The following is a 13709-nucleotide window of genomic DNA, read 5'->3' as shown; positions in this document are numbered from 1 at the left end:
CAAATCGGGTGCCGGCCATTCATGCCCTCGGTCAAAGCCTCGAAGCGCCCTCAATTAAAAGTCACAAGTGTGGTGGCCATAAATGAACAGCACCTGCAAAAACACAACACCCCGCCATGCATTGCCCCTCTTAAACGGACGATACAGTCCAGCACCTAGGTTGGAACCAGGATCTGCCACACTTGAATTCGGACACCATCTCACCAAACCAGTTCAATGGGCATGGGAATTCCAGCGCCCACCACAAGCATGCGTCCAACACCAGATGTGCAGCTGGCGATGGTACTTTGTCCATAAATCCACAGCAGCACAGCCAGAAAGAGCAAGACCCGGGAAACGAGAAGAACGTCGACGGCGAACCGGTCGCTGCTAGAGTCTCAGGGCGGGAGCCACCCCCAAGGGCCAGACAATTACCTCGACTTTTTCTCCAAAACATCCTAACATCTTCATATGTTCATTTGACTGGCAGCATGGCCAAATTTGCTCGCTTCGTGGGGCCTGGATTTCTCATCGCGGTCGCCTACATCGATCCGGGAAACTACTCCACAGACGTCTCTGCCGGAGCGGATTTCAAGTACAGCTTGCTGTTCGTTGTTCTCATATCCAACCTCTTCGCTATACTCCTGCAATCCTTGTGCATCAAACTAGGTACCGTGACCGGTCTTAATCTGGCGGAAAACTGTCGAGAGCACCTTCCCTGATGGCTGGTCATCATTCTCTATATATTCGCGGAGGCGGCTATCATTGCAACCGATATTGCAGAGGTATGGATACCTGTCCTCTGATTATCGAGATATTTGAGAAATCTGCTCACTGACACCTTTGACAGGTGATCGGATCGGCGATCGCCCTGAATCTGCTTCTAAATATCCCTTTGGTGGCCGGATGCGCCATCACTTTGGTGGATGTCCTCTTTCTGCTTCTCTTCTATCGGCCCAACGGGTCGATGCGGGGGTTGCGCTGGTTTGAGTTCTTTGTTATGGCCCTCGTTCTGGGAGTCGTCATATGTTTCTGCATCCAACTCTCCCTTATCAAGAACCAGGCAGTCGGGGAAGTCTTCCGAGGCTACCTGCTATCAACTGCTATTATCCAATCAGAAGGGTTCGTCTTTGCTTCACCTACTAGTAGGCCCCTATTTTAGATGAAATTGCTGATATGAGTTGTCATTAGTCTCTACCAGAGCTGTGGCATTCTCGGCGCTACCGTTATGCCGCATTCCCTATTCCTCGGAAGTGGGGTGGTCCAGTCTCGTCTGAAGGAATTTGATGTCACAGCAGGCTACGTGGATGCCTCTATTCAACTTGGAAGCAACGGCGGCGCGGTGGAGTACCGACTTTCTATCCATGCCATCCGCGGTTGCATGAAGTATTCTGTCATCGAGTTGGTCCTAGCATTATTTACCTTCGCGCTGTTTGTTCACAGCGCCATAATCATTATCGCAGGTGCTGCTCTGTACGACATGCCTGGCAAAAATGAAGCAGACCTTTTCGGAGTCCAAAGGCTACTCTCCCAGTCGGTCGCGCCCGCCGCTGGTCTGGTTCTTGCCCTGGCCTTGCTACTATCGGGAATATCTGCGGTCATTGTCTGCACTATGGCGGGTCAGATGGTGAATGAGGGAATGTTGAAATGGAGTATGCAGCCCTGGCTCCGAAGACTCATTACTCGGTCTATCAGCATTGCTCCCAGTATTATTATTGCCGCTGTCGTCGGGAAGGACGGAATGGACCAGACCCTCAACGCCAGTCAGGTCGTCCTGAGTGCTATCCTACCGTTCGTTTCCGCACCCCTGATTTACTTCACATGCTTCAACCGTTACATGAATGTCCCGGTGGAGGTCGGTAATCGTGAGGGTGACGTCCAGGCGGAACGAGTCCCAATGCGAAACAGCTTGGTGCTCTCAATTACTGCTGTGCTCGTCTGGCTGCTCATCGTTGTAATGAATGTGGTATTGCTGGTTATGGTTGGAATGGGTAAAACTTAATTTTGAAGCTAGCGATAGGAGAAGTTGCAGGATACTACGCAATAATTTACCCCAACACACGTTTGAGCGATGCACAAGCTAGCATAATTATATTTCCATTTATGCAAGTGTATCTTGAGACCCGAATATAGGTCGTGCGTATTTTATGAAGTATGGACAGTTCCTTATCGAATCACGACTTTTTAAAAATCCCGGCATCCTTTCATTTGTCGGTCCGTACCCGAAACTACGTTAACCTATAGTGTTAGAGGATACTTTAAGTTACCTGTGAAAGGACCCCAAAGGTCCAGTTTCGTCGTAATCACATAATGCGAATCAGCGTGACAACCACCCTTAGATGCAATGACAGGATTATAAGATCAAGCTGGATAAAACACAAAAACATAAAGAAATTAGGGTGTGAAAAGAAAATCCCGAGCTTTCTCTCAAATTTTAGGCTCGCGGGTTGGTAGATTGTTAGTAATTACTGGGGTATCATTCTCTAGGTAGAATCGGGTGGGATTAGCTGAGAGTTCTAGCAACCCGGCCTGTGAGCCACAAATTTGCGAGCCCGCGATCATGAAATTTCAGACATTCTGATTCGACCAATGACTTGGCGAAAACGTTTCCGCTTCTCATCCCACTGAACATGACTGAAGTACGTCTTCAAAGTCTGTTTCTAGTTTACGATAGTTTCCGCTATGAGCAAAAGCTCTAATCATCAAAACATATGCTTCTTTTATTGGTGCATTAACTCTATTTGAAGCTAGCTTCTCTCCGTTAGGCGTTCTGTGAGCGCAATTTTACATGATGATGATGTGCTCCAGTGCCAACCTTGGAAGCTCATGGCTTTTAACCGATTTATGTCCTCTATGTTGTCATCTGCAGGGCTGATTAGCAATCGTATAAATGTTCCATGAAACCCCACTTTTTGATAGAAATAGATGCCGGTTGAAACAGCTGCGATATTAAACTAACTTCTTCAAGGGAAGTCATTCTCACTCATAACACATGATATGACGCAAATCGTCTATTGATTGGACGGAGAAACTATGACGTCTTGAGAAAAGTGCATTAAATTAACCGAAGATGTTGAAGATACTATCTGAACCGATTTCATTTAGATCACCCTAGTTGAAGCGTGGGTGTAAAAAGATTATAAGAGTAGCATCATGGGTGCCACCAAATGAAACTTAGTCGTAAATCACCATCATCTAAAATGAAGTTCTCCGGCTTCCTCCTAGTACCCTTTCTGGCCCGTATCATCGCGGGCCAACTTATCGGCCCTGTTGGACCAACAACTGATCTCAAAGACAAAACAATCGAATGCAACATTATTGATTATGGCGCAGTGGCCGATAATGCGACCGACATATCCACTGCACTGGAAAGAGTCTTCTCGGACTGTGTTCTCAAGAATCCGGGTAGTCGACTCATTGTGCCCGAAGGAGAATATTTGATTGAGCGAGGCGTGACTCTTAGCAATGGCACAAACTGGGCATTCCAGCTCGATGGGCTGATTACCGCTGCATATGGTGGCAACTGGAGTATTTCGCGTGAGTTGGTACTCGAAGGATTCGCAGGCACCGAGATCATCAATGCAACTATCAATGGAGAGGGCGATTCTAAATTTTTGCTAGATGTGCTTGTCATCGTTAATGGTGAGTGAACATGTTCATATGTTCTGTCATAGATTCTATGTTACTGGGACTGATGCTTCGAATAGCTGTCGATTTCGAGTTCTACTCTTCCAATGGCAAAGGTGCATTTCAAGGACAGGGATATATCTATCGGAATCTCGACAAGTCAGCTCATTCGCATATATATCCATTTTCATGAAAACTTTGAAGCTAATACCGATTGTAGCACCGACCGTCCACGCTTGGTTCGCCTGATATCTCCGACGAACGCCTCAGTCCACGACTTGATACTGGTCGACAGTCCCAAGTTTCACATTATTCTTGATTTTGCCGTCAATGTTGAAGCGTATCATCTGACCATTCGCGGAGCTAACTTGGGTAGCTACGATGGTATTGACGCCATTGGAACAAACTACTGGATCCATGACAACGAGGTAATTTCATTGACCTGATACTTCCACAAGCTCAAGGAAGCTAAACATTAGACTAGGTGACCAATCGCGACGAGTGTGTTTCAGTGAAAAGTCCCTCTCACCACGCCTTGGTTGAAAACTTGGTGTGCAATCAAGCGGGCTCCGGCATATCTATTGGAAGTTTGAATGTGTCCGCTGAAATATCAAACATCGTGAGTTCCAAGTAATGTCAGATATTCCCTAGATCCGTCTAATATTTCAATAGGAAGCGCGCAATATCAGCATTATTCAAGGTAACAACATTGCCTTTATCAAGACCTACCCTGGAGGATCAGGCTACGTTACGAACGTCACTTTCTCCAACTTCCGCTCTTTGGCCAGCCTCTACGGCTTAGATATCAACCAATACTGGCAAAACACCTTTGAACCTGACACTGGTTCAGTCGCCCTGAGTAATCTAGTTTTTAAGAACTTCTCAGGTTCTGTTGCCAATGGAGTGACGCGGCCTCCACTCTATCTGATTGCGAACGATCTAACATTTGCTACCAATGTCACGGTCGAAGACTTCACAGTGTGGACAGAATCAGGTACTTCTGTTGTGAACAAGATCAGCAACATATTTGGTATCGGGGATGATAGTTATGGATCAAATGACGGTATCAAGTCGCTCGGTCAGGGAGAGTCGCCTTCAGCCTATACCAGTACCTATACCGTCACAGCATCTCCGACCAACTGGGAGGCGCCTACTACTCCAACATGGGCTTTGCCTAGTACGGGATATGGAAGTAAGTATCCACCGTGCTTCTCTTTGCTTTCCTTCGCGACAATTGCCTAACTTGATTATCTACAGCGGCATCTCCCATCCCGGTCTATAGTCCGGCTCCTCTATGGCGTCCAGGGGGAGTAGATTACGATTTGCACTACTGGGGAAGCTTCTGAGTGACTAAGTTTTATCAGTAGCATATATTTTCTGAAGTGGCTATAGTGCGCCAATACAGGTATACTATAAAAGAATCGAATAGAGAGAAGGTCTGTGATACCTGAATAAGGCAGTCACTCTCCGACGATTTTCCCATCACCCACGCTCGATGCCTGATGCTCAGAATATCAAGGGCCAATAAAAATATAAGAATTGGGAGATCAATCTTGGAGAACAAACTATAGTAGTTGATTGTAAGAGGACGTGAGGGTATGCGAGTGAGTACATGAAGACTGATTCTGTGGCACACTTAAAGTTGGACAAAAAAGCTCAAACAGTAAATTGCACTATCGCGAGAATATAATTTGAAGCATTCACAAAGGCAAATGAAGCAGATCACTCATACTATGCTTAACACGCGTAATGACAAAAGCACTTAGCTCCTTGTGCATACTACCAATAAACTGTATCTCTTCTTCATCAAGATCACCGTAAACCTCTTCTAGACCACTTCCATTACAAACCACGTCACGATATAGAGAGCGATCCTCTTCCTTATTACCGATAAATACAGGAACAATACCTAGCCTCAAGAGTATGAAGTTGAGGATCAAACGACACATACGTCCATTGCCGTCCATGAATGGGTAAATGTTGACAAACATGTGACAATATTTGGAGGCGATGTCGATCGGGTCAATTGTCCTTTTTTTGATGACCTCTTGAAGATCTGACTTCAGTTCGCGTATCATGTCCGTCATCTTGTAGGGCACGAGGCTGTGATGAGGGAATTGATGAAAACCAGCAGAAACTTCATCCTTACGATAGACGCCACTGTATTGTTCCCAAGGTGAGTTGTGAGCGTCAATTTTGTAAGTGAAAATTTTATGAGTTTTAAGAATGATTTCTTCGCTGAGATCTTGGTTGTGGATGCAGAGTCTACTGATCATGTAGGAAGCAGCCTTGGCGTGCTGCACGATTTCACGACCACTGCGTAGAATGGAGGTTGTATCTGCCTGGAGGCCATTGTGTATGAGATTCTGTTTCAACTCCAAGAAATCTTTGTTGCTAATTTCGTCCTGTTTATCATTGCCGCAGAACGTTCTCATGCACAACTTAGTTGTAAGATTAAGATCGCTCCCGGCGTGTCGATCATGTTAGAGCCGTAGACCATACAGGTAAGGTATTTGAGGATATGATTTTCGAAGGAAATATCTTGATCGGGTCTAAGTTTTTTAATGATAGTTGAGAATTTCTTTTCGAGGGTGATGATCTCAGGGATAATAATTTCAGGATCAAAATCATTTGGGCCAACTTTCTAGCCGTAGGTAGTATCATCCATTTCATTGTGAATTCTGATTGGGTAGATGACTGCATGTATTGGCGCAACGATTTGACAAGGTTGATGCTGGGTTCGACCTCTAGTCCTTCAAAGGCGTTTGAGACGCTCGTGCATTCATGCGTTGACTGGTAGATGAGAGAATCCATTTTTCAAATTTGTGAAGGCAAGAAATTCCGAAAATAAGTAAATTGAGATTGAGTCCTATATCTGAGTCATTGGATAGCCGGAATGATGCTCCGGAACAGGTTTAGTACCATGGAAGGTTATTGGGGGCACAGACAAACAAACTTAACATGACCTCCTAGCATGACCTCTCCTAACATGGCCCCTCCTTCTCTCGTTACTCGAATTTAATTACTCGGTCTCATACCCAAACTCCTAATATCCTACTCTCCATCTCTCACCATGGCTACCGTCTGTAGGTGGATGACCTCGATACGCACGTGCAGAAGATACCCAACTGCCCCTTGTTATCAAAAAGAGAAAGCGCCCTCAGGAGAATTTTTCCTAAGATGAAAATGATTTATCAATCAAACCAAGTCGCAAAATAGTGGAATGACTTCTTCGGGCACCTATGATGATGCCAAATTCCCCCTCAAGTGCTGTAGCATAGCAAGATCTCAAAGCTAGACACCAAAAGTCTGAGATCCATCCAGGTTCCTACCAGCAAGTTTCTCTAATAAAGGTAGCTCCGGTAAGCCTCCGCCCTTTTCTAGGACTATCTAATTTTTCATTCCACTCGTTATTTACGAAGATGCGATATCAAGGAGTGGTCTGAAGAAACCTTGGTATGGTAATTGCAATACAAGTTGGATACAGTGATTGCGCTACACATTCATCATTATCTCGACAGTATCACACAATTCTTGATATTAGATAGACAAGTGATTGTGTTGCGTATGTGGTAAATAAAAATTCAGAAGTCCGTTTAGAGATGCTGCCATAGAGGCCATGCATGTAGTGCTAGTGGAAGCTGAATATCATAGTATAGCGACACTTCGTCAACTAAGGGTTTCCCGTGTGGATTTTATGTATCCAGTGTATTCAATGCGTATCCTATCCATCAGCTACTGTTGCAAACTTGGCCATAGGTACATCGTCACGACAGAATTCTAACAGCCATACTAAGGACACTTACTTCATCGTAAATACATCCGTTAGCAAGAGTGACGTGAAGCCACTGTGGGGCCTGGGTAAAGAGCATCTTCGGTATGACCTCGGCATGGTTGATATCAATCAGCACCAAATGCACGGCTCTTATTTGCGTAGGCGAGACACGTACGCCATCAAATTGGCGGACGCCACCTCGGTGGCGGCCAAAATTAAGCTTTCATGGTCAATGCCAAGTTAAACATTGCTTATCAGTGAAAGGACTTGAAGGGAGAATATTTTGCAGATGAAAGATAAAAAGACATCAGGTCAACACTTTCATTTCAACTTTATGTATGGTGTAGGTGTAGGCTGATACCGAATAAATGAATGTTTTACCATTAGAAGGATAAATCCATATGAGTTGGGGTCTATTCGAGTGTCGAGGCTCACGATAACGAAGGCGTGATCGACCTCGGCAAATCACTACTCCGAGGATCCACTCACATTCCGATCGATCAACACAACTACTGAATTTGCATAAATTCCTGGGAAGTTGAGTGACAAGCTTGTCGCAAAACCGGATAGATTCGATACTTGTGAAAGATAAAAGCATGACAGAACACGGCCGGAATGATAGTCTAAGGTTTCTATACTTCCCCCGCATGCCATGCATCTATAACGGTTGGGACCCCGGAATCCCGTGGTTTTGCCGACGGGCACGGTGTACACGCTAATTAAATTGACTAGCACGTGGATGGCAAGACGTAAAGGCAATATCTCCTTCCATAATAATTTTATCAAAGCTAACGGCCCGTGAGATTAATGTGGATACACATATCTCGACATTTACTCCCCATGTCAAGTATTGCAAGTCTTGACCAAACAAATTGAAGCAACAGAAGATACTTGACTGCTTTCTTTATCAATATATTCTAGCTTTCCATGGGTAATTGCAATACTACCCAAAGCTGCAGCTTCCAGCCGAATGTACAGCCCCACTTATAGCCGTGATGGATTATAATTGGTTAGTTACAAACTTGGCTTTGCTTCGGCATGACTGGCTGCAATTGCGCAATTCTCATTTGTCAAGGAGCTTGAACATAGCCAATGTAACTAAGCCTTGTACTACTCTTTGTCCCGCATTGTCTCTTTAGCGTTAAGCCGTCTGCTGTAGTCTGTTCTTGGCTCGAAAAAAAGAATGGAAGCGACGCCAACGCACCATTATGGTTACAGATCGCACCATTGCCTTAATTCTAGAACCTGTTAGCCACGGCTTTCGGGTTCTGATACGATTGGCGCCACATGTTATTAGCGGTTTGGAGAAACCAACATAATTATATATCAGCGATTTTTCCTCCATTCCGAGATTTTCCCACTCCCTTGATTTTCCCACTCCCTTTTTTTAGCGATTCGCGGTTGTTTTTGGGAAAAGATGGGCGAAATTGACGCTTCAACTAACCAAATCGTGGAGGTGATTGGGGATAAGCAGGAGCATGTCACCGAGAAAGCTGTCGATTCAGAGATTGTCGAAGATTCTACTGTGACTGATTGTCAAGACGCGGGATTCCAAGGAGACGATAAAGAGGAATATGTCAAAGGAGATCCTGTGATCCGCAATGGTAATCAACCACTTGGGTAGTCGTCTCCATCTCACAGTTAAGTACTAACAATATCAGGTCTCGATGTGTCCAAATTTCTCGTCTCCACCAGAGATGATGGCGACCCGTCTCTTACCTTCCGCTCCATTGTCCTGGGCACCATCTTTACAGCCTTGTCCAGCGTGATCACCATGCTCTATACTTTCAAACCAGTCGAGGTTTCAGTCTCAGCGGTCTTCCTACAATGTAAATTCCTTCTCTGCCCTCGTCATCTTCTTCTCTAACAACACCAGTGCTCGTCTTTGTATTTGGAGAAGCATGGGCCTTTGGTACACCGAGTCCCGACAGATTCAAAGCACCCTGGTTGCGAAAAACACTCAGGTTTCTCAATTTTGGACAGCCCTTCGGCATCAAAGAACACGTGGTCGCATCTTTAATCGCCTCATCTGGTAACAACGGTCTATCGGGAGTGGAAGTATATGCCATCGAGCGACTATTTTATGACCGAAGCATCTCTGCCACGACTGCTGTTCTGGCCACTTTCTCCATCTCACTCTGTGGGTTCGTTTTGGCAGGTGCCTTACGGTCGCTGATTGTCTATCCTGCCGAGATGGTATATTGGTCCACATTGCCGCAAGTCGTCTTGTTTCAAAAGTTGCACTTCAATCGCAAGGAAAATAAAGAGATCCTGAAGAAATTCGGTTACGCCCTTGGTTTAGCCGCAGCGTGGGAGTTTTTTCCTGCCTATATTGTACCATGGGTTGGTGGTGTTTCGGTCTTCTGTCTTGCATCGATGAAGGGCCCGACGAACACTCGCACGATCTTTTCAAAGGTCTTTGGTGGTGTTTCGTCCAATGAGGGAATGGGGCTCCTGAACTTTTCTTTTGATTGGCAATATATTCAGAGCTTATACTTGTCCCTGCCGTTCAAACAACAAGTCAACACGTGGATTGGCTATATTATATGGTACCCTGCCATGCTTGGGCTGTATTACAGCAATACCTGGAATGCGAAAGACTTCCCCTTCATGTCGACGTCGCTTTTCTCAAGCAACGGAACCACATTTACCACTACTTCGATTTTGAACAGCAAAGGAACTATCGACGACGCCAAATTGGAAGCGGTCGGAATCCCGCACCTGACTTCCAGCACGGTTTGGGGATACTTTACACAGAATCTCGCGATTGGAGCACTGATATCCCATGTCCTGATTTTCTACAGCAAGGACATGCTTCTTGCATGGAAACAGGCACGGACTAGAAAGCAACCCGATCCACACTACCAGGGAATGCTGAAGTACAGAGAGGTCCCACAGTGGTGGTACATGGTGCTATTCGGTCTAGCCTTTATCGCCGGAATCATCGTCACGGCTAAAGGGGAAACTACTCTCCCAGTCTGGGGATACATCATCGCTCTTCTCCTCGGTGCATTTATCGCTCCATTCTCCTGCATTATCTATGGACTTTACGGAACCGGCATTGGAACCAACCAGATTTCCAAAATGGTCGCTGGTGCTGTCCACCCTGGTCGACCACTGGCGAACCTATACTTTGCCAGCTGGTCACACCAGGTCATTCTCCTCGCCGTCAATCTTTCCAACTGGTTGAAAGTAGGCCAATATACCAAGGTTCCCCACCGTGTCATGTTCGCCACACAAGTCTACGGAACACTCCTCGGAGCAGGCCTGAACTATGCCGTGATGACCATAATCGTCACCAATGAACGAGAAATCCTCCTCAACTCAACAGGCAACGCCATCTGGAGTGGGTCTACTCTTCAAAGTATGAACTCCCAAGCCATAACATGGGCTCTGGCGAAACGGATCTACAGTTTCAGCGGGAATTACTGGATCGTGCCCATCGGGCTGGTCATCGGACTCGTTCTGCCTATGATTCACTGGGCGCTTAACAGAGTCTGGCCTCGTATGCGCAACTGGCCGATCAACACACCTATGATCGCATTATATGCTGGAGTGAACTACTACGGCAATACCTCGTGGGTTTGGTCTTCTATTGCCGTTGGCGTGTTTTCTCAGTTCTGGCTCCGACGTCGGATGCCAAGAATCTACAACAAGTACAACTACCTTATTGGAGCCGCTATGGATGGAGGTTCACAGATTGTGATTTTCATCTTGTCATTTGCTGTTTTCGGTGCGAGTGGGGCGTCGCATCCCTTCCCGACATGGTGGGGAAACCCTTCAACCAATGCAGATTATTGTTTGTGAGGGATAGATTTATATCGTGGTGTGATGAGAAATGTCAGTTCTTAGCTTGCAATACTAGCAAATAGCCTAAAATAAAATAAAATATAAAATTCAGTTACTTATTCTTCCATGCAAGATTTCATAAAATGAACAATCCCAACAAGTTGCCGCTTCCCACTAGGAACAACATGCCCACCAGGATGCCGAATAATACAAGGAGCCAACTCCGCACCCTCCGACCCCTGACAACAATTTACCAACCGCATCGACGCCTCCTCATCAACAACAGTATCCAAACTACCCCAATAATGCAAACTTGGCGTGCAAATAGCCGGTTCATAAAACCCCCGATAAGCCGCATGCGAAGCCACATACCCCGAAATAGAAACCACAAATTTCAACGGTGGATGACCACACTCCCCAAGACTGGCTGGGTATAACATCCCACCCCCAGCCTCAAAGCTCCGAAATGCCATTTCACGATCACGATAATTTTCCAGAATCGCAGCAACCATAACACCCAATGCAGCACCCTGACTAAATCCAATAATCCCATCAAAAGGCCCTGATATCTTAAGAATAGAAGCAATGAAATCTAAACTCTTCTCAAGTCCTGGATTTAGACTGTCGAGGGATACAGACTGGAACCAGGTCCAGGCGCCATGTCGATCGCGAAGCTCGGAGACTTCGCCTTGAGGCTCTAGTGCGAATGGAGCAGTTGGGTAAATAAACTCGATCTCGGTCTTCAGAGCTTGTTTCGTTAATTTTTCTATCGCTTGGATTTTGGCTTTGAAGAGTTCTCCTGATTGTCGGGATCCTGTTTGGGTTAGTATGATTTGACATCAGAGATGATGGAAGTCTTACCATGGAGCATTAATATTTTCATTTTGGGGGATAAGACTCTGAGAGGATGCGAAATTCAAGAAAAGTTTTTTCAATGATAAGGGAAGAAAAAAGAAATCGATCATTATCGAAAAGTAATAAGCACGCACTTGTTTTCTTCCATCATGCCTCAGGCACCGAGATGAAAGAATGCCCCCACCAATGCCAAAATACAATAAGCCACATGTAATTTCGTAGCCCACTCTAGCATGCAGCTATCGGGATTCAATCGGGATTCTAATTAACCGGAACATGAATCTTTGGCCAGTTGTCCATTACTAATGTCGCCGCATAAGCAGGATCGCCAAGCCGGAGCAGCATCTGTACATGGCCTTCGAAACCTTCGCCCTCGAACACATGCACAGCAGTGTCGGTACCTGCAGCATTTAGTGCTGCCGCCAGCTCAACTGCCTGGCGAATATCACCCTGCCTTTGGACATGGAGGAGCAGAAAAGCACCAGCATTAGGCGCGTGGGCATAGTAAGTAGGCGACATAGCGCATAGTCGCTCTAAATCACGACCTAACCCGTAGATAGTGCTTCTCGCAACCGGACCAGGACTATCGACGATCTCGGCTGCTGCATTGTAATTCGAGCCGTCTAAAGAGATGACGGCCCGCACGAAGTGGATACTGATTCCTTCCCGCTCCAAGTAGTTTGAGTCAGTCCCAAGTAGGGTAACGACGTGTGAACCGGAGCTATGTCCCATTAGAATGATCCGTTCGGGATCAAAGTCAAGTCTAGTAGCGTTCTTGACCAGGTAACCTAGGGATTTGGCCACCTCCTGCACCTGCTTTTCTACAGTCACGGAGGGAATGAGCGTATAGTTGATTGTGGCGAAGGCATAGCCTTTGCCAGTCAAATGATAAACCTTGACCGAACCAATAGTCCAAATATGTCCCCGATCGCCAGCTGCCGCCATGAACGAAGATGAGTATTGAAGGCTTGGATGATATGGTCTTCGAAAAGCGGAGACGTTGGGCGTCCTCATTTCCATATGCCATGTCCATGCCTCCAGAAGGTTCGTCCGCGTTCATATCTGAAACGAGCTGATCTGCTCTGGCTGCCGTGATGTTGTCTGTGGTATTTTGAAAGATTTCCAATCCTGTGATCTCTTTCCCTCTAGCTGCTATAGCGATGGGAGTGAGGTCTGAAAGTGTTGACGGATCAACGGCTATATTCGTGGCAGATGAGCTGGCTGCGGAACCAGTATTGGTTTCCATGGCCACGGTTGGCAAAGTTGGCTAAGGAGACAAAGTCACTGATATCGTCGTTACGTGAATAATGCGACCGAGCAAGCGTATTGGGTCCTTGGTGCTTTGGCTTCTCTACTTCGGTATAGATCAAGTTGGTTGGCGACACACTGAGTCCTATATGTCCGGCTATGATGTTGCAATAGTCGTTAAAGGCACAGCACTGGCCGTTTTTTGTGAGACATTGGGGTGGGGTGGAGGTTCAGAGGGATGCCGACGTTTTGTAATGACTTGAATGACATCGGAATAACACATTCCTTGAAGCCTAGACGGGTGATATCAGATTTACTGGGCAGAAGCAGAGGAATGAGATCATGTAGATGATTTTAATGACAGATAAGGAGGAAATTTTGTTAAGCAATTACTCTATCTACTGAGGGGGTTAAAGAAACTGAGCTAACCAGAAAA

At 46.0% G+C, this 13709-nt stretch overlaps 6 protein-coding genes across 6 annotated transcripts; 3 read left to right on the top strand and 3 right to left on the bottom strand.

The window, feature by feature from the left end:
* Nucleotides 1–21: 21 nt before the first annotated feature.
* On the top strand, nucleotides 22–1981 carry N7520_008828 (uncharacterized protein; the record flags this gene model as incomplete). Its single annotated transcript, XM_057142762.1, has 5 exons — nucleotides 22–67; nucleotides 148–648; nucleotides 763–764; nucleotides 830–1101; nucleotides 1171–1981. 5 exons carry the CDS (start codon nucleotides 22–24, stop codon nucleotides 1979–1981), a joined length of 1632 nt encoding a protein of 543 aa, XP_056992050.1.
* Nucleotides 1982–3179: 1198 nt separating this feature from the next.
* On the top strand, nucleotides 3180–4952 carry N7520_008827 (putative rhamnogalacturonase; the record flags this gene model as incomplete). The annotated part of the gene is made up of 6 exons (XM_057142761.1): nucleotides 3180–3621; nucleotides 3687–3765; nucleotides 3827–4034; nucleotides 4091–4225; nucleotides 4279–4798; nucleotides 4864–4952. The coding sequence occupies 6 exons, from the start codon at nucleotides 3180–3182 to the stop codon at nucleotides 4950–4952; spliced, it is 1473 nt and encodes a 490-aa protein (XP_056992049.1).
* A 354-nt stretch (nucleotides 4953–5306) lies between these two features.
* N7520_008826 (Fic family protein) lies at nucleotides 5307–6041 on the bottom strand (the record flags this gene model as incomplete). The annotated part of the gene is made up of 1 exon (XM_057142760.1): nucleotides 5307–6041. The coding sequence occupies one exon, from the start codon at nucleotides 6039–6041 to the stop codon at nucleotides 5307–5309; it is 735 nt and encodes a 244-aa protein (XP_056992048.1).
* A 2757-nt stretch (nucleotides 6042–8798) lies between these two features.
* N7520_008825 (OPT family oligopeptide transporter) lies at nucleotides 8799–11188 on the top strand (the record flags this gene model as incomplete). The annotated part of the gene is made up of 3 exons (XM_057142759.1): nucleotides 8799–8985; nucleotides 9043–9210; nucleotides 9258–11188. The coding sequence occupies 3 exons, from the start codon at nucleotides 8799–8801 to the stop codon at nucleotides 11186–11188; spliced, it is 2286 nt and encodes a 761-aa protein (XP_056992047.1).
* Nucleotides 11189–11286: 98 nt separating this feature from the next.
* N7520_008824 (alpha/beta hydrolase) lies at nucleotides 11287–12053 on the bottom strand (the record flags this gene model as incomplete). The annotated part of the gene is made up of 2 exons (XM_057142758.1): nucleotides 11287–11984; nucleotides 12032–12053. The coding sequence occupies 2 exons, from the start codon at nucleotides 12051–12053 to the stop codon at nucleotides 11287–11289; spliced, it is 720 nt and encodes a 239-aa protein (XP_056992046.1).
* Nucleotides 12054–12286: 233 nt separating this feature from the next.
* Nucleotides 12287–13271, bottom strand: N7520_008823 (alpha/beta hydrolase; the record flags this gene model as incomplete). The annotated part of the gene is made up of 2 exons (XM_057142757.1): nucleotides 12287–12897; nucleotides 12920–13271. The coding sequence occupies 2 exons, from the start codon at nucleotides 13269–13271 to the stop codon at nucleotides 12287–12289; spliced, it is 963 nt and encodes a 320-aa protein (XP_056992045.1).
* Nucleotides 13272–13709: the final 438 nt, after the last annotated feature.

The sequence above is a fragment of the Penicillium odoratum genome, assembly GCF_028828045.1.
Source record: "Penicillium odoratum strain IBT 22623 chromosome Unknown utg000006l_segment0_segment0, whole genome shotgun sequence".
NCBI lineage: Eukaryota > Fungi > Ascomycota > Eurotiomycetes > Eurotiales > Aspergillaceae > Penicillium > Penicillium odoratum.
The sequence above is the reverse complement of the archived record's forward strand: the minus strand, read 5'-3'. Positions and strand labels throughout refer to the sequence as shown.